Raw genomic sequence first — 18,433 nt, forward strand, 5'->3', positions numbered from 1 at the left:
ACACAGCATGGTAGAGACTCACCTTAAGTGGGCAGTCGGGTTGAACCTAGGTAGGGAACACACCGTTTAGCTGTGATGGGAACAGAGCATGGCTGCCAGGGGTATAAAGGGCAATTTTATAATGACTCCCATTTACACGCTTATTGACCCCCTGATTCTATAAAGGTCACCAAAAATTGCATGTGCAAATTTAGGCACATTCCTGATTTGTGCGTGCAATTTAATAGATTAACAAGCCAATTAGTACCAATAATTGGCTTTTTAACAAGCAGTTATTGGCACTAATTAGTTTTAATTGGGACTTAAACACGCGGGATCCGCACCTAAAATTTAGGCACAGGTCCATGAGCATTTTGGGGCAGATAGGGAATGTGGTTTTCAGTTAAGTGCATACTTGCCCTGTGCATAAATTTAGGTGTAGGCATTTGCACCACATTTTCGTTGGCGCAAATGGCAGTGCTTAAATTTACACGTGATCTCTCTGCTTAAGTGGTGTTCTATAAACCATGTTGAACTTTAGACCCGGCTTATAGAATACCACTTAAGCAGGGGTTTTTGTTTTAGGCACCATTTATAGAATTCACCCCTGAGTGTGTGAGTGTACAGAATACTGTCACTTTCACAGGTATGTACTCAAATGCGTATTTGGCCACAAAACACCTAAATATTTTCTGTAAGGGTGTGCGTAAGTGACACAGCCCGTAAAATGGGGAGGGGCAATGGGCGAAGCTGCCACTTACATGTACAGCTTACAGGATACTGTACATTATGTGTCCTTGCCATATTGGGCACCTGCACTCTCACTGTCTATGCCTGGTATAACTGGGGGTGTCTAAATGTAAGAAGTCACAAAAAACCACACTCTCAGTGAAACAGTGTCTATACTGGATAGGGGGAAAAAGTCTCGACGAACTGTGGCAAAACCTCAATGGACCGCACGTGAATTAACACACAAGCTGGAGTCGACATTGTAAAGATAAAGATAAAATTTAACTAGACTAATCTTTACAGTGCCGACTCCAGCTTGTGTGTTAATTCGGGACCGCAACGTGAATTACACGCAAGCTGAGTTGACATTGTAAAGATTAGTCTAGTTAAATTTATCTTTTTTTGACGCTATAAGATTTGGAGGAACATAGATGTCATAAAGACTTGCTTTTCAAGACGCATATATAAAAGAGACTAAAAATAAAAAAGAGGGTTTTTTTTAGTCTCTGAGGACTTTTTACTGTGGGCAATCATCCATTGAGTTTTTGCCACAGTTCGTTGAGACTTTTCCCCCCCTATCCAGTATAGACACTTTCACTGCGAGTGTGGTTTTTTGAGATTATCACCATTATTGCAGTAGAATTGATCTGTGTGGAGTATTATTTAAATGTAAGAAGTGCCAATTCCAGGTTAATCTACGATTCTGTAATGGAATCTGGGTGCAGTGGTGTAGCTATACAAGGGTACGTGTGTTGCATACGTGTACCCCCTGTCAGACCTGCCCCCCACCACCACCAGTACCTTAAAATCATTTCCACTCCACCTGGGCAGTGGCACTCATACGCTGCCTGTGGCCTGTACCAGGACTTCTCTCTGAACTGCCCCACCCTTCACAAAACAGGAAGTTTCATTGGAAGGTAGTGGGACGGTTTAGAGAGAGAGAGAGTCCCAGTACAGGCCAAGGCAGCCTATGAGTGCCGCTGGCCTGGAGAAGACTGGAGTGGAGGTGATTTTAAGGTGAAGGGGAGGGGCACAGGAGATGTGCTGCATGTTATAAAAAAAACAAACAAACAAAAAAAAACCTCCTGACTACACCATGTCTGGATGCCCAGGTGTCTTTATAGAATATACTGTCACTGTATGCCCCCAATAGTGTGTTTTCTGCATTTACCCCACAACCATCTCAAATTAGTTACATTTCTGTTTAGGTTTTCCCTTTTCTCTGGAAGGTTCCCTTGTTCATTAAGTTTCACAGAGAGACTAGGAGCTCCTTCATTTTCCTTTAAGTGCTGGCAGATACTTGTCGGTGTCTTTCTTCTAGACAAAAAAATAATAATCCTCTGTAGCCTGCAGGTGTTTGTGTTCATTAGCGTCTCTCCCACACCTCCTTCTATAGCTACCCAACCAGCCCCTGCTCTGCAGCTTCTCAGCTATTCTGGGCTATAGTAGAGCTGCTGTGCCTTATTCCTAAATGCCAATCAGTTGGCAGAGAGGGTGGCAAAACCACAAAACCACCATATGTCCACAGTTAGGATACAGGTCTTCAGTTATTCCTCAAACAGTTGTTTCTTAGCTACAGACCAGCTAAGAGGCACTTATACTTGTAAAACATTATGGCCATATTGTTCTTATATGAAATTGAAATCCTGGTAGGTTGAGAACTTTATCTGAGTTTACCCTATATTAGTACTTAAAATTATATCTTTAACACACACAGGAAAAAAAAGGACCCTAAAATCCATATATTCATGTATTAAATGTTAGACATGGTGAACTGACCCTGAGACATTAGGTTTGAAATGTCACTCGCTTCCACTCCCAGTGTGGTTCCCCCATAGCACACTGGTCATTTTCTGACCTTTTCTGCAAATAATTCAGACTGTAATCCAGTCACTACTCAAAATCCTTCCCTGGGGAACTTTACTATACAACTTTGTGTTGAGAGGAATTTCTTTACTGCAGCCTCTTTGTGTTCTCTAAGTCACAACGTACTGGGCATAGGCGCCTGGTATAAGAGGCTTGGAGAGGCTAAGCCTCCCCTGCTGTGCTCTGAGGGGTTTAAATTATTGATTTACGACGGGAGTCAAGATGGCGGACAAGAGCGAAGTCGGGACTTGAAGCTCTCGAACTTGTCTCAAAACGCCTTGCCGAAGGGCAACTTTCTCCGACCTAGGCGATGGGAAAGAGAAAGGGGAAAAGCAGCGGTCCCTACCTCCATGGTCCCGCAGTTAACTCCTGCCTCACGCCAGAACGACTTTGGATAGTTTCAGAGTTTTGGTTCCTGGTGAGCGTACATCCACCTCGAATGACCCGCCCTTCAGAGGACCGAGTGCAGCATAGAGGGAGTTACGTTGAGTCCTCCCTCTCATACCGCACCTCCGCGACCCGGAGATGATTGTGTTACTCATGGGGTCATATCGCTTGGAGGCCACGGAAATTCCTGGACCCCCAGCGTCTGAAGGGGACCCATGAGGACTTCTACCACCAGGCAGAGAAACAGCGTCGCAGGATGCCGTTTGTGAATCAGCCTCAACTGCCCAGGAGATCGGACCGTGGAGTACCGGAGGAATAAAAAAACCAGCGGTAGTTACTATGAGTATGTTATGGGACGCTATCCAGGGAGTGAATAGCACTCTGATTCAAATGAATACTTCAGTCAATAATGAAATAACTGATTAAAAAAAATCTAACCAGATATTTTCTGAGCAAATTCAAGCACAGAATGCTAAGATTTTAACAAATCAAGGAGAAATTCAGAAGTTGCATAATCTCACAGAAGCCTTAATTAAGGAAAGAGATATCCAGGACAGAAAGCTTGAATATCTTGAAAACTGTGGTCGAAGGAACAATTTGAGATTTTTAAATTTCCCGAAATCTCCTCTGATAAATGCAGTGGATATGCTTAGAAGATATTTTAAGGATGTACTGGGGATTCCGGAGGAGGCATATCCGCCTATAACGAGAACCCAGTACATCACGGGAAGACCTGGATTACCTAAAGATAAATCTCAAGCTGCTCCTCCTGCTGAATTGAATTTAACTGAGTTCCTGGAAACCTCACTTGAATTCATCTCTGAAAGAACAACATTATTGGTAACATTCGTGCTTGAACCTGATCGCAATAATATTCTGCGATCATATTTTAGACATATAAATGATTTATTTCTGGGACATAAGATACAAGTTTTTCCTGATATGGCTCGTGCCACTCAGAAGAAAAGAAAAGAATTTTTGATTTATAAACCTAGAGTTTTAAAGTTAGGGGGAACCTTTATTTTGAAATTTCCTTGTAGGTGTTGTATTACCTTTAATTCGGTTAATTACCTCTTCTTTAACTCTATGAAGTTGTTAGATTTTATTGAATCAAAAGAAAGGAGTGTTTCGCCTCTGGAGGCGAACCCGTAACCAAGAGAATGCTGTTAATATTTGGCTGTGGTAATACGTTTCACCCTTCCGCTGTTTAATATTAAATTATGTTACCTATGTTAAATTTCTTAGATCTTGACTCAAAGATTTGTGGACAAAGTTATAAAATATTTTCCTTTAATGATTTTTCGGTAATATGTATTACCTAATAATATTTAATTTCCAAATTTCTGTAACATTTATGTTTTTATAGATGTAGATGTAAAAAAAAATTTATAAATAAAGAAATTAAAAAAAAATAATAATAATTATTGATTTACCTCCATCCTCACAGCAGGAGTTGCAGTGAAAGCCCTCTAGCCTTGTATAACCAGTTGTAGAAATTGGTTTATGGTTTAATTGTTTACCTTACTGCTGGGAGAGGGGGGGGGGGGTTGACTGGAGGTGTCCTGGGTTGCCAGGGAGATATTTAACGAGGATGACTTCCTGACATGCACTGAGAACAGATAGCAGCAGAATTGGATACTGGGCCAGCATGATCAGAAAAAGTCACCAGACAACAAAGGTAGAAAAGATCATTTTATTTTCATTATAGTGTTTGGAATATGTCCACTTTGAGAATCAGGTGCTCAACAATAAAAGTTATATTTATTTACTTATTTATGGCATTTTATCCCACATTAAACATGAATTAGGGTGTTTTGTGGCTCTACATGAGAATTGTGATGATATGATCCCTTGTTTCATATTGTTGACGGTCTGCATTTTCCGTATGGGTGGTATATTGGTGTATTAGGTTCTGCCCAGTGTAGTAATTATGGTACAGTAAGGTTCTGAGTGTGTTTTTGCACAAAGTTGTGCATAGTGTTTTGCAGTTGAGCGATTGTGCTTAGAATATGCTTTGAGCAACCACTTTATTCTTTGACATATGATACATATCTAATATCTACATTTAATAAAAGGTATTAATTGTGACTTAATTATTTTTTTCTGTGTTATCAGAAAATTATGGATTTAAGCTCTACCCCTGGCCCCACCCCTAACCCCGCCCCCTTTAGCCTCCCCAAACAGTTGGGCCACCAACCGCCTATGGTTATTGGGGTTCCAGTTTGCTAAATGAAGAATGGCACTGGACCTCATATAAACCAGCCTTTTTAAGCAGGGGTGAACAGAACACCTTTCTAGTTTTAGGGGAGGGGCAAACCAATCTCTGCTCCTGCCTTCAAAGCTCCCTAGTTGTTGATGTATGAGGGAAAACGCTGGTTGGGTCATGGCCCTGGGTGGCTCACTCCATTCTTAGTTTTTCTTTATATATATTAAAAAAAAGCATTTATGGAATCCGTTATTGTGCCACCCTCCCCCACCCACCACACATCCAAACCAAGATGGAAATTTCAGTGCAGATAAAACAACAAAAACCAAACATTTTGTGCATTTCTTCAGGCAGACAGTACAAACGGCAGCAGCGATCCAAGGAAGGATGAGACAGCAAAAGTTCACTCAAATGTAACTTTAATCTGGCCAGGTTTCAGATAACCACCTTCAGGGGGTCACACTGGCTTCCAAATATATTCACTGGTAAATGCATAAGTAGCCAATATATACTGCAAGGACAGCCTCTCTGCATTTCTTCTTCACAGGAGAAACCAGTCTGAAACTTGGCCAGGTTTTTTTTTTTTTTTTTTTTGTTACATTTGTACCCCGCGCTTTCCCACTCATGGCAGGCTCAATGCAGCTTACATGGGGCAATGGAGGGTTAAGTGACTTGCCCAGAGTCACAAGGAGCTTGCCTGTGCCTGAGGTGGGAATCAAACTCAGTTCCCCAGGACCAAAGTCCACCACCCTAACCACTAGGCCACTCCTCCGCTTTCCATTAAAGCTACATTTGAGTGAACTTTTGCTGTCTCATCCGTCCTTGAATTATTGTTGCTGTTGTACTGTCTGCTTGGATACTTCAGCGGGTTGTCTCCTGTTTTGTTTGTTTCTTCAGTACAAAAGAGTACATAAAGACATGGTATGTAACATATAATCATTCATATGATGTTTAAAATTTTTTTTCCCATATCAGAAGTTTTATTAAAAATAAAGCATATATACCTACCAAACCAGCTGTGTGTATGATTGTGCCTCTGTTCGCTTCTCTCTCTAATCTATATATTTACTTTGCCTCTTTGATATGAAGGGGAGGAGCAGCGCTCTGCCTCAATGCCCAAGGCAGGAGGAACGGGGAAGCCTTAGTTCGGTTTGTAAGTGAAGAGCACAGGCATCTGGCACTGCAGAGGCACAAGCACCACATGGGTAATCGGGTACATAGAGGTGAGTCATCACAGGCAGGCAGACAGCTGAGGACCTCGCGCATAAATAAACAGCTTTTGCTGTTTCTAAGCTGTTGGCAAGTATAATAATTTCATTCTTTTGTAGGTCTACAAAGCTACTGGTGGTGATTTTCTCAAAATCGCAGGAGGTAATTTCTTTTTGCCTGACAGCTCCTCTTTGTCTTTTCAGCAGATCGCATTTTTTTTTACAAATTTAGTTATATTGCTGCTTTTAGCTTCCTGTTCAATCAGAACCAATGTCCACTGGGCTACAGAGCCATGAACCCTTTATGCTCAGTTGTGGCAGTTCTTAACCAGGGCTATGGACCATGGCAGTGTTCAGAAACCATCATGCCTATATCCTGGAACTGGCCGCTATGGGGGGTAATTCTGTAATGGTGAGCCTACATTTAAGAAGCCTGTTCTCTTCCAAGTAGGCACTGCCTTGACCCTAATAGAATATTAGCATAACTTGAGTATATACTGCTGGAGATTTACATGCCTAAGTTTGAGTGCTTCCCACAGATTCTTCCTATCCATATACCTAACTATACATGCTGTGTAAGATGGCTCCTCTTTAGAGAATAGTGCTTAGGTATGTGTTCAGCGTTTACACATATATATGCTAGTTTTCTAAACATTTACATGTGTAATTGGCATGGATTAATGAGACAAAGCCAATATGGATTTACTCAAGTGAAATCTTACCTCACCAATCTGCTGTATTTCTTTGACGTGAAGGGGTGAATAAACGTGGATAAAGGTGAGCCGGTCGATATTGTGTATCTGGATTTTCAAAAGGCATTTGACAAAGTACCTCCTATCCTGTGACCTTCTAATTTCCTCATCAGTCTTTCGTGAGGTAATGTCCTATTGTGGACAAAAAACTGGTTAAAAAAATAGAAAACAGAGTAGGGTTAAATGGTCAGTATTCTCAATGGTGAACGGTAGATAGTGGGGTTCCCCAGGGTTCTGTGCTGGGATCGCCGCTTTTTAACATGTTTATAAATAATCTAGATGGGAATAACTAGTGAGGTAATTACATTTGCTGCTCCTGCAAAGTTATTCAAAGTTCTTAAATTGCAAGAGGATTGTGAAAAATTGCAAGAGGACCTTACAAGACTGAGCAAGTGCAAAGTGATGAATGTGGTAAAGTGGAACCAAATTTATAGCTATGTGATGCAATGTTCAATATTAGGAGCCACCACCCAGGAAAAGGATCTAGGTGTCATCGCTGATACATTGAAACCCTCTGCTCAGTGTGTAGTGTTGTCTAAGAAACCATATAGGAATTATTAGGAAAGGAATGGAAACAAAATTGAGAATGTTGTAATGCCTTTATATCATTGCATGGTGTGACTGCACCTCAAATGCTGTGTGCAATTCTGGTCACCACATATCAAAAAAGATAAGAGGAAAGGGGACTTGATATACTGCCTTTCTGTGGTTACAATCAAAGCAGTTTACATACCATATACAGGTACATATTTTGTACTTGGAGCAATGGAAGGTTAAGTGACTTGTCCAGAGTCTCACAAGGAGCAGCCGTGGGAACAGTGGCGTAGCCGAGGGTGGGCCCAGGCCCATCCACTTTTGGGCTTAGGCCCACCCAGTAGCAGCACACCTATGATGGGGCTGGCAGGGATCTCTAAGCCCCACCAGCCGAAAACTCCCAACTATCCCTCCTGCATACCTTGTAAATAGCAGACCTTCGCCTGCAGCGAGCAGCAACTGATACGTACTGCTCACACCAGCCCCACAGCCTTCCTTCTGATGTATTCCCACCTATACAGAAACAGGAAGTTGCATCAGAGGGAAGGCTGTGGGGCCAACATGAGCAGTGTGGGTTAGTTGCTGCTCGCTGCCGGTGAAAATCTGCTATTTAAAAGGTTAGGGGGATGTCTGAGAGACCATATGGTATAAAGGTGAGAGAGGGAGAGACCAAAGCACTTGTGGGATAGGGCAGAGTTCTTCTGTCCGCCCATCTTGGGCCCAGGCCCACCCAAAATTGGGTGTCTGCCTATGCCCCTGCGTGGGAATCGAACCCTGTTCCCTAGAATCAGTCTGCTGCACTACTCCACTATAGAGGCATATTTTTAAAGTCTAAGTGCTTTGAAAATGAGCCCCATAGCAGAATTAGAAAAGGTACAGAGAAGGACAACAAAAATGATTACTGAGTAGAGTGGAATGGGTAGATGTGAATTGCTTGTTTAGTCTTTTCAAAAATACAAGGACTAGAGGGCATGCAATGAAGCTACTGAATAGTAAATTTAAAACACATCGGAGAAAATATTTCTTCATTCAACATGCAATTAAACTCTGAAATTTGTTGCCAGAGAAAGTGGTAAAAGCAGTTAGCTTAACAGGGTTTAAAAAAGGTTTGGATAATTTCCTAAAAGAAAAGACTATAAGCCATTATTAAGATGGACTTGGGAAAGTCCACTGCTTATTTCTAGGATGATCAGCATAAAATCTGTTTTACTCTTTTGGGATCTTGCCAGGTACTTGTGACTTGGCTTGGCTACTGTTGGAAACAGGATACTGGGCTTGATGGGCCTTCTGTCTGTCTTAGTATGGCAACGCTTATGTTCTTGTGTAAATGTTAGTGGCTACTTTAGAGAATTACCCCCTATGGGAGAGCCGAGACTCCCTCTCTGCTCCCTACTCCAGCTCTTTCAATGGCATTCTGGCAAGGCTCAGGAGTTGAATGTGGGCCTTCAATGTAAGAGAGCACAGTACTACTTTCCAGTCATCCCTGATGTGCATAGAGGGGCATTTTTGAAAGAAACGTCCAAGTTGTGATTTGGACGTCTTTGTAAAACATCCAAATCTGGGGGCGGGGAAAACAGTATTTTCGAAAAAAGATGGACGTCCATCTTTTGTTTTGAAAATACCGTCAGAGACGTCCAAATCCAAGGTCATGCTTAAATTTGGATGTCTGACTTTCGACGATTTTCGAAACCAAAGGCGTCCAAGTCAAAAATGTCCAAATGCTAGCCATTTGGATGTGGGAGGGGCCAGCATTTCTAGTGCACTGGTCCCCCTGACATTCCAGGACACCAACCGGGCACCCTATGGGGCACTGCAGTGGACTTCATAAAATGCTCCCTGGAACATAGCTCCCTTACCTTGTGTGCTGAACCCCCCCAAACCCCCACCCCAATACCCACAACTGTACACCACTACCATAGCCCTTATGGGTTAAGGGGGGCACCTAGATATGGGTACAGTGGGTTTTGGAGAGCTTTCTGTTTCCTCCACAAATGTAACAGGTAGGGGGTGTATGGACCTGGGTCCGCCTGTCTGAAGTGCACTGCAGTACCCACTAAAACTGCTCCAGATACCTTCATGCGCTGTCATGGACCCAAGTATGACATCTGAGGTTGGCATAGAGGCTGGCACGAAATATTTTTAAAGATGTTTTTTGAGGGTGGGAGGGGGTTAGTGACCACTGGGGGGGAGTAATGGAAGGTCATCCCCGATTCCCTCCGGTTTTCATCTGGTCATTTCGGGCACCTTTTTGTGCCTTATTCGTAAAAAAAAAAAAAAAAACACGTCCAGATGAAAACATCCAAGTGTTCGTCATGGGCGTCCTTGCTTTTTTCGATTTATAGGTCAAAGACGTCCAAGTATTAGGCACACCGAAGTCCCGCCTCCGACACGCCTCCTTGAAATTTGGATGTCCTTGCGACGGACTGCAGTTGGAGATGTCCAAAATCGGTTTCCATTATACCGATTTGGACATCTCTGGGAGACGGACGTCCATCTTCCGATTTATGTCAAAAGATGGACGTCCTCTTTCGAAAATGAGCCTAAACAACTGAATTAGAACAGAGCTGTTCCTTCTTTCTGTTCTCTTCTTGTATGTTCACTGAGGGTTGAAATGTGCCACATACAGCAGTGGGATTCCAGGATATCATATGATAACTAGAGAAATCTTACATGTAAACGCACTTGTGTGGTAAAAAGGGACTTGGGCTTAATGTGTAATTTGAGAGATTAAGCTATTAGAGAGATGCATTTTAATATTTGCAGAATTGATGTAACATACGTTTACCTATGAAATAACACATTAGTAAATTCAACATGTGCTCAAAATTGCATGCACACAATTTAATAGAATAAGGAGCCAATTAGCTCCAATAATTGGATACTAACAATCATTACTAATTAGCAACAATTTGAATTTACACATGCCTCTTTGTAGTCTATATTTTATAAAGATGTGTGTGTAAAGTTTTACATGTGGATCTAAAAAAAGGAGGGGGGTAGCCATGGGAGGGGCATGGGCAGGTGAGGGGCGTTCCTAGAATTTGCACGCAGTGTGTTAAAATACGGCAGATCTGCACCTAATTTAGGCATGAGGATTTATGCCAGGTTTCAGTTGGTGTAAATCCTCGTACCCAAGGTTGGGTGCGGATCCTGGCACTATGGTGGTGCTATATAAACGGCGCCTAATTCAAAGCGCATTTTTTATAATAGTGCTTAGTGCTGGATTTTATTGGTGCTGAATTTTTGGTGCCTTTTATAGAATTTGACTGCAAGTGGATGTGCACATATTAAGTTCTAATATACATTAAATAATTTTATTAAACTAAATGTGTGGAATGATCTTTTAAAAAAAAAAACCAAAACACTCATCTGAAATTGAAAACACTTTTTTTTTTTGCCTTTGCCTATTCCTGAAACCTAGAGCAGGCTTTCTTTTTAGGCTAGGAGGCTTTAACTGATGACTTAACGCCCCTGTTTACTAAGCAGCGCTAAGGGTGCGCTAGCGCTTTTAGTGTGTGCTAACTATGTAGGTGTCCATACATGCTAAAAACGCTAATGCACCATAGTAAACATACCCCTAATGCTATTATGATTATTTTTACCTTCTGCTATTAATCCCCAGTGTTCCATGAAGTTGTGTGTTAACTACAAATCTAGCTCATTTGTATGCATGATTTTTGGCAACTTTAATAGAATTAGAGGGTTTATTTTATTTTTTTATGGCACTTGATATACTTCAAGTGATTCCTAAGGTGGCTATGCCAAAGACCACTGACTGTTCTAGTAGCCACTTTCTGGATTGACTCCATCCTGTGTTATATCTTATTGGAGGTGTGGTCCCCAGAATTGTACACAGTATTCTAAATGAGGTCTCACCAGAGTTTCATACAGGGGTATCGTCACCTTCTTTTTCTTACTGGCCATTCCTCTTCCTATGCACCCAAGCATCCTTCTAGCTTTCACCAAATCTTTTCTATCTGTTTGGCCATCTTAAGATCATCACATAACGAACACACCCAAGTCCCAGTCCTCTTTTGTGCTCATAAGTTCTTCACCCCCTAAACTGTACCGTTCCCTTGTGTTTTTGCAGCCCAAATGCATGACCCTGCATTTTGTTTTTAGCATTAAATCTTAGCTATCGAATTCCAGAGCATTCTTCAAGCTTTGCTAGGTCCTTCCTCATGTTATCCACACCATAAGGGATGTCTATTGCATCTGCAGAGAGACAAACCTTACCGGACAGCCCTTCAGCAATACTGCTTTCAAAATGTTAAGAACTGGTCTAAAAACTGAACCTAGCGGCACATAACTGGTAATACCCGTTTCCCTAGAGTGAGTTCCATTTTATCACTACCCTCTATTGCCGTTCACTCAACCACCCTCTATTGCCGTTCACTCAACCAGTTCCTAACCCAGTCAGTCACTTTAGGGCCCATACTGAGGGTACTGAATTTATTTGTCTGTGGATGGAAACAAGACTGTGCCACTGCGAAGATAAGTTACAGGTTACTGATTATCTTACAGAACCGTTGAAAGACTTTGATTAGGACATATTAAAGCAATAAATGGTGGAGGTTTTTATGCTGATGATGCAAGTGAGTACTCCTTAAAGTGAATGACATTTGAACTATGTAGATCGGAGCTACGTCACGACACTTGAGGCTTTTCCTCCATGTCTTTATGACTACAAGTCACAATTATCACGCTGTTATAAGAGAAAAGGATTCTAGTAAATGATTAACCTGAGGAGTATAAATATCTTTTATTGTGCTCCATAAGTGATTTAAATATTCTATAAGGGTCATAATATTCATTTCTAATCAGTATCTTAAGTTTCTGGATTTCCAATCAGTCCACTATCAAACTTTCCTCTGCTGTGGTGAATAGTCTACTACTAGACATTAATTCTTGAATTCGCTCCTCAGACAAACCAGATTTTGACGCCCACCCTGTAGCCATATTGCTCCATATATTGTAGCTCTAAACAAACCTTAGGGTTCTAGTTATTTCTATCTGGTTTCATATATAATATTACATTTGCCCAAATTTCATACCAGTTATAACTCTAAAATTATTTTTTAAATTTTGTGAATAGTGTTCAGTGTATATAAAGTACCAAACCACCGAATACCAGTATATAGCACTTCAACCTTATACCATCATAGCACCGGGTCCCACTCTTCCTGCCCTATAAGAACGTTGTAATATTGTTGTTTTTCACAGTTCTAAACAATACTTCATACAACTTAGTCTTACAAAATGTCTTGTCAAGTATTACTTTGAGTTAATTTTAGAGTTATAAAGTCAGGATGAAGCCAGAGATATATTAGTTTAGAGGCCAGACACCCGTACCCCTGCAAGTTATCTGATGATCCAGATTATTTGAGAGAGTATCTGGGCTCTGCCTCTCCCAAATGGGATAAGCCTCCCCCAAATGCAGCCTCCACACTCTCATAGGCAACCCCTCCCCCCCACACACCCTGGGGTCTACCTTATAGTCACTGGTGGTAAAGTGATCCTCAGTCTTTCCGGCCCATGCTGGCTCTGCTTTCAAAATGGCTGCCACATTCCATACTCCTCCCTTGTGCAGACCCAGCTACACTTAAGGAACACCCTTTTAAACACTTAGTTCACTTCACCCACTTAGTCAAATGGAACGCACCTTTTGTGGAGTTCATAGCATGTACTGTACAATTTATATTTTCTCTTTAATGTATTGCCTGAAATTCGTTGTAGCAGAGTTTAGCTCTGTACATGGAGCTATAGTTATATTATAGCAAGCCTTATATAGCATACAGTAACATGGCTGCTTGTGTTAAAATCAGATTTTATTATTTTGTAATACTAGTAAAATATGATATATTTAAATATTTAACATGCTTTGTAAGAAATTCTATAGGCACATCAGCATTTTATTTCATTTTTTAAACTCTAACTCTTTATTAAAAAAAACCAGGCTAAATACAAGCAATGCAGCATGGCAAAATATAACAAACCAACCAGAAAACAAATATCCCATTCCCCTACCTCCCCCACCCTACCCATGCACAAAGAATCAACCTCAACCCTATAGTAGCACAACCCCCCCCCCCCCCCCCCCCCGAGGTATCAATGCATGATAAGTCCGAATCATTTTTTTTCTAAAATGTAGAGCAGTCACTGTTGTGTGTTTTTCAACTCAGGTAATTAGCTCAGACCTTTTGATAAGGCGCCAATAGTCCATTATTTATGGCTGTTAATTCTGACATCAAAGAAATATAATGCAATTTGCGTAAAAGCATTGCCACTGCCGGTGCTCCTGGCTGTTTTCTAAGCAGCCACCAGAACCAGCTGAGCTACAGTGAAAATATGAGATGCAAATTTATGTTGTGGTTTAATCCAAACGGGCTGAAGATATAGTAAACAATGTTTTGCTTTCAGTGGATATGAGAGGCCCAAAATCTGTTGAACAAGCTAAATAACTGATTGCCAATATGGTTGGATATCACTGAATAAGTACATGTCACCCTCCGTACCACAGGTTCTTCCAGCATTGTCCGGTTCCATAGTGAAAAGCTTTTAAGTTTCATGGGGTATAGTACCAGCGAGAGAGCGTTTTGTATGCATTCTCCATCAAAGAGCTGCTTACTGATGCTTTCAAGAACATAGTAACGTAGATGACGGCAGAAAAAGACCTGTACGGTCCATCCAGTCTGCCCAACAAGACAAACTCATATGTGCTACTTTTTGTGTATATCTTACCTTGATTTGTAACTGTCATTTTCAGGGCACAGACCGTATAAGTCTGGCCAGCACTATCCCCGCCTCCCACCACCAGCTCTGCCACCCAATCTCTGCTAAGTTCCTGAGGATCCATTTCTTCTGAACAGGATTCCTTTGTTTATCCCACGCATGTTTGAATTCCGTTACCGTTTTCCTCTCCACCATCTCCCACGGGAGGGCATTCCAAGCATCCACTACTCTCTCCGTGAAAAAAAATACTTCCTGACATTTCATCTCATTTCATGCCCTCTAGTTCTGCCGCCTTCCCATCTCCGGAAAAGGTTTGTTTGCCGATTAATACCTTTCAAATATTTGAACGTCTGTATCATATCACCCCTATTTCTCCTTTCCTCCAGGGTATACATGTTCAGGTCAGCAAGTCTCTCCTCATACGTCTTGTAACGCAAATCCCATACCATTTTTGTAGCTTTTCTTTGCACCGCTTCAATTCTTTTTACATCCTTAGCAAGATACGGCCTCCAAAACTGAACACAATACTCCAGGTGGGGCCTCACCAACGATTTGTACAGGGGCATTAACACCTCTTTTCTTCTGCTGGTCACTCCCCTCTCTATACAGCCTAGCAACCTTCTACTTGAAACTTAATTCCCATCGCCTTTTCATATCATCTGAAGGTCCCCCCTCCCACTTCTCAACGTAATAGTCTTAGGAAAATAAGATATCAAAGCCTGATAAGTCAGGATATATACCCTCTACCCTCATCACCCTCATTGCCCTTTCTGCTCCAGACTAAGGTCTGCTTGAGCTATTTTAGAAATATAATTCCTAATTTGTGGATAACGAAAACAACTATGGTGGGCAGTTAAACTATATTCCTCCTCAAGTTCCAAAAGATACAATAACCTCCTCCTCCCAGATCTGACCAGACTATGTAACCCTTTAGGTTCCCATTGAGAGAACACATTATCCATATGACTCGGTACAAAGCCCTATGCAAAATGGATGGCTGTTTGCTGCGCTCTATCTGATAAAAGGGTTTTCTGTACTGTATACCAAGTCCTCAAGGGACCTCAAATACCTACAGGAACTCGCTTTAATACAAACCAAAAGGTGGGGGGCAGGAAGCCACAGAACAGTCCTCAACGGGGGGGATCTACCCTCTTCTGTTCTATGCAGACCCAGACCTTTCTCAAATGCGCAACCCACTCAGTCACAACCCGAAGCTGGGCCGCTCGATAGTATTGAAAAAAAATCTGGTATAGCCATTCCTTTCATTTCAGATGGCACAAAGCTCAGGCCCTGACTCTAGGTGGACGCTTATTCCAAATATATCTAAACATCCTCCTCTTTAAGCTTCACAAAAAGTATCAGAGGAATAGGTAGGAGAAAAGCTATATATAGATATAACAGCTTTGTCAGAAGTATCAACTTGACCACATGGATTTTCCCACCCAGGACAAATTAAGCCCCTCCTATGATCCAGTTTGCCAAAAAGCGTGTTCATATTTGGTGTAAATTTAGCCTGATATAGATTTTCTACATTTTATGTCAATTCAGCATAGTAAAGCCATCAGACTCTCTGGGGCTTTACCCTGTGGCAGGTTCTTTATGGCCCACTGTACCTCCTCCAACTCTATTGGATGAGCTAGCACTTCACTGTTAGCTATGCACAAATGAGACAGTTAAATTGTATCTAAATATCTCTTTCTCTTCCTCAGTAGGGGAAATATCAGGGGTGTGCAGTTGCTGATAATATCTCACAGATAACTTTAGTGAAGGTACACAAAGTCCCCTGTTCATCGCAAATGGCAGAAATCTGAGTATGTCCCATTTGTTTGTTTTTTTCAGTTTAGAAGCCAAAAGATGACTGGCCTTATTGTCAAATTCAAAATGTCTGCTGCACTTTCTGTAGCTGCTCTGACACTTGTCTTTGCGTCAAATTTCTTCCTTGCCTATGTTTAGGAAGCAGTTGAAGACTTTTTGTTGCTTGGTAAGGCTTTTTCTGTTTTGATTGTCTTGCGCTAATTGAAGCTTATAAAGTTGCATATGTAAGGCATGCAAGTCATAAGTACATAAGTATTGCCATAACGGGAAAGACCAAAGGTCCGTCGAGCCCAGCATCCTGTTTCAAGCAGTGGCCAATCCAGGTCACAAATACCTGGCAAGATCCCAAAAATGTACAAAACATTTTATACTGCTTATCCCAGAAATAGTGGACTTTCCCAGTCCATTTAATAACGGTCTATGGACTTTTCCTTTAGGAAGCCATCCAAACCTTTTTTTAAACTCCGCTAAGCTAACCGCCTTAACCACATTCTCTGGCAACGAATTTCCTTTAAGTGCTCCTCTGTATCCCTTTTTTTTTTCTTCTTCCAGAGCATCTATCTGTTCTCTTAAGTTAATATTCCTTATTAGTTTTGGTTTTAGTCATGTTTGCCTGTAGAGCAATCATCACAGCTTTATGCCCCTCCCATAGTATCATTGACATCCTCTGTATCATTAAATTTAATATATTCCAAAAGGTCCTTTTCCAGCTGGGTGACCTGCTGGCTCTGATCATGAAGATACCAATATCTGTGCACCCCCCCAGGTCCACTCAAACTGACAAGTCTAGCTGCAACAGGGAATGGTCAGACCAGGTTCAAGTATGGATTTGTACTCGCAGAGTTTGAGGATGAATTCCCCAGCTCCCCAAACCAATAATCTATTCTGGAATAAGCCCTCCACAGACCCACTAAACCCCATCTAGCTTAAAAAAACAAAAAAAAAACTCTTTAATTCAGCTATGTGCCATTTATTTATTTAGTTAGATTTTTCTCACACCATTTTCATTAGCTCAAGGTGAGTTACGTTCAGGTACACTGGGTATTTCTCTGTCCCAGGAAAGCTCACAATCTAAGTTTGTACCTGAGGCAATGGAGGGTTAAGTGACTTGCCCAGGATCACAAGGAGCAGCAGTGGGAATTGAACCAGCCACCTCTTGATGTCAAGACTTATGCTTAACTCCTCACAAGGGGTGCATTATGCTATCTAATGTCAGATTCAAAGTTAAATTGAAATCTCCTCCTAATAACATTCTACCCTCCGCATTCTGTAATAACGCTTTTCCCAAGCCCTGCAGAAAAATCCCCTGGCCCTCATTAGGATAATAAACATTCATCAACGTATAAACCATGGGGCCCAAGGTCACCACCAAAAATATCTGCCACCTTCATCTCGTATGATCTTTCGAGTAGACCAGGAGAATTGATCAGAGTGTGCTATAAGTACCCCTTTAGTTTTCCTCTGAATAGTATTAGTCACATAATATGTATTAGTGTACTTTGAATACAATATTTTTCAGGAATTTGAAGCAAAGGCTACTGTGCTTCATGCTCTCCAATTCTCAAAACAATAGTCATTTTCTGGGAGAATTTAGGCATCTGGCATGGTAACTTAAAAATGTAATAGCCTCCATAGCACACAACAAAGAGGTTGGAGCCCTCCCTCGAATGGCCTATAGCTCACCACCATGCTAGTTGTCCTCCCCTTAGCAATCAGCCCCCCCCCCCCCATATTGCTCTCTTGTATTCCCATCTAACACCCTCCCCAACCTTAGGTTCCCACAATCCATTATCTCACCTCCTACCACCCCCCCTCCTAAATATAATTGTAACAACCAGAGGCTGTCAGAGGAAGCATGAACCACAAGGTATACTACTCCTGACTCTCCAACATGCTAGAGTAAAAAGCCCACTAATACAGTTCATGATGCCCCCAGCCAAAATTCAGTCCCCCAAGCAACCTCTTGCACAGGTATCAACAGAACAGCATCAAACCAACACTCATTTAATCCCACATACATCAGTCCAGAATTAGCACAGGACAAGTGCCAATTGCTACCTTCCATAGCATCCAGGGCTAGAAGCATGTCACCACGCATTATCATATCAGGTATGTGAGATGGCAGCCACGTTGTTCCCAGATTGACGTTTCGCCACCCAGTGCCCTTAGCTACTCATTGCCACTTAGGTGGACCATGTAAACCAAGCCGAGATCTGCAGTTCTTG

The 18,433-nt window shown here is 41.7% G+C and overlaps 1 protein-coding gene across 1 annotated transcript in view; it reads left to right on the forward strand.

Annotated features, from left to right (window-relative positions):
- The window catches only part of ESRP1 (epithelial splicing regulatory protein 1), a 205,518-nt gene that overhangs the window by 97,464 nt on the left and 89,621 nt on the right, over positions 1–18,433 (forward strand). The window contains 2 exon segments of the mRNA XM_030216735.1: positions 6,257–6,380; positions 6,472–6,538. Of these exon segments, the coding sequence (XP_030072595.1) occupies positions 6,257–6,380; positions 6,472–6,538 (191 nt within the window).

The sequence above is a fragment of the Microcaecilia unicolor genome, chromosome 1, assembly GCF_901765095.1.
Source record: "Microcaecilia unicolor chromosome 1, aMicUni1.1, whole genome shotgun sequence".
In the NCBI taxonomy this organism is placed as follows: Eukaryota; Metazoa; Chordata; class Amphibia; order Gymnophiona; family Siphonopidae; genus Microcaecilia; species Microcaecilia unicolor.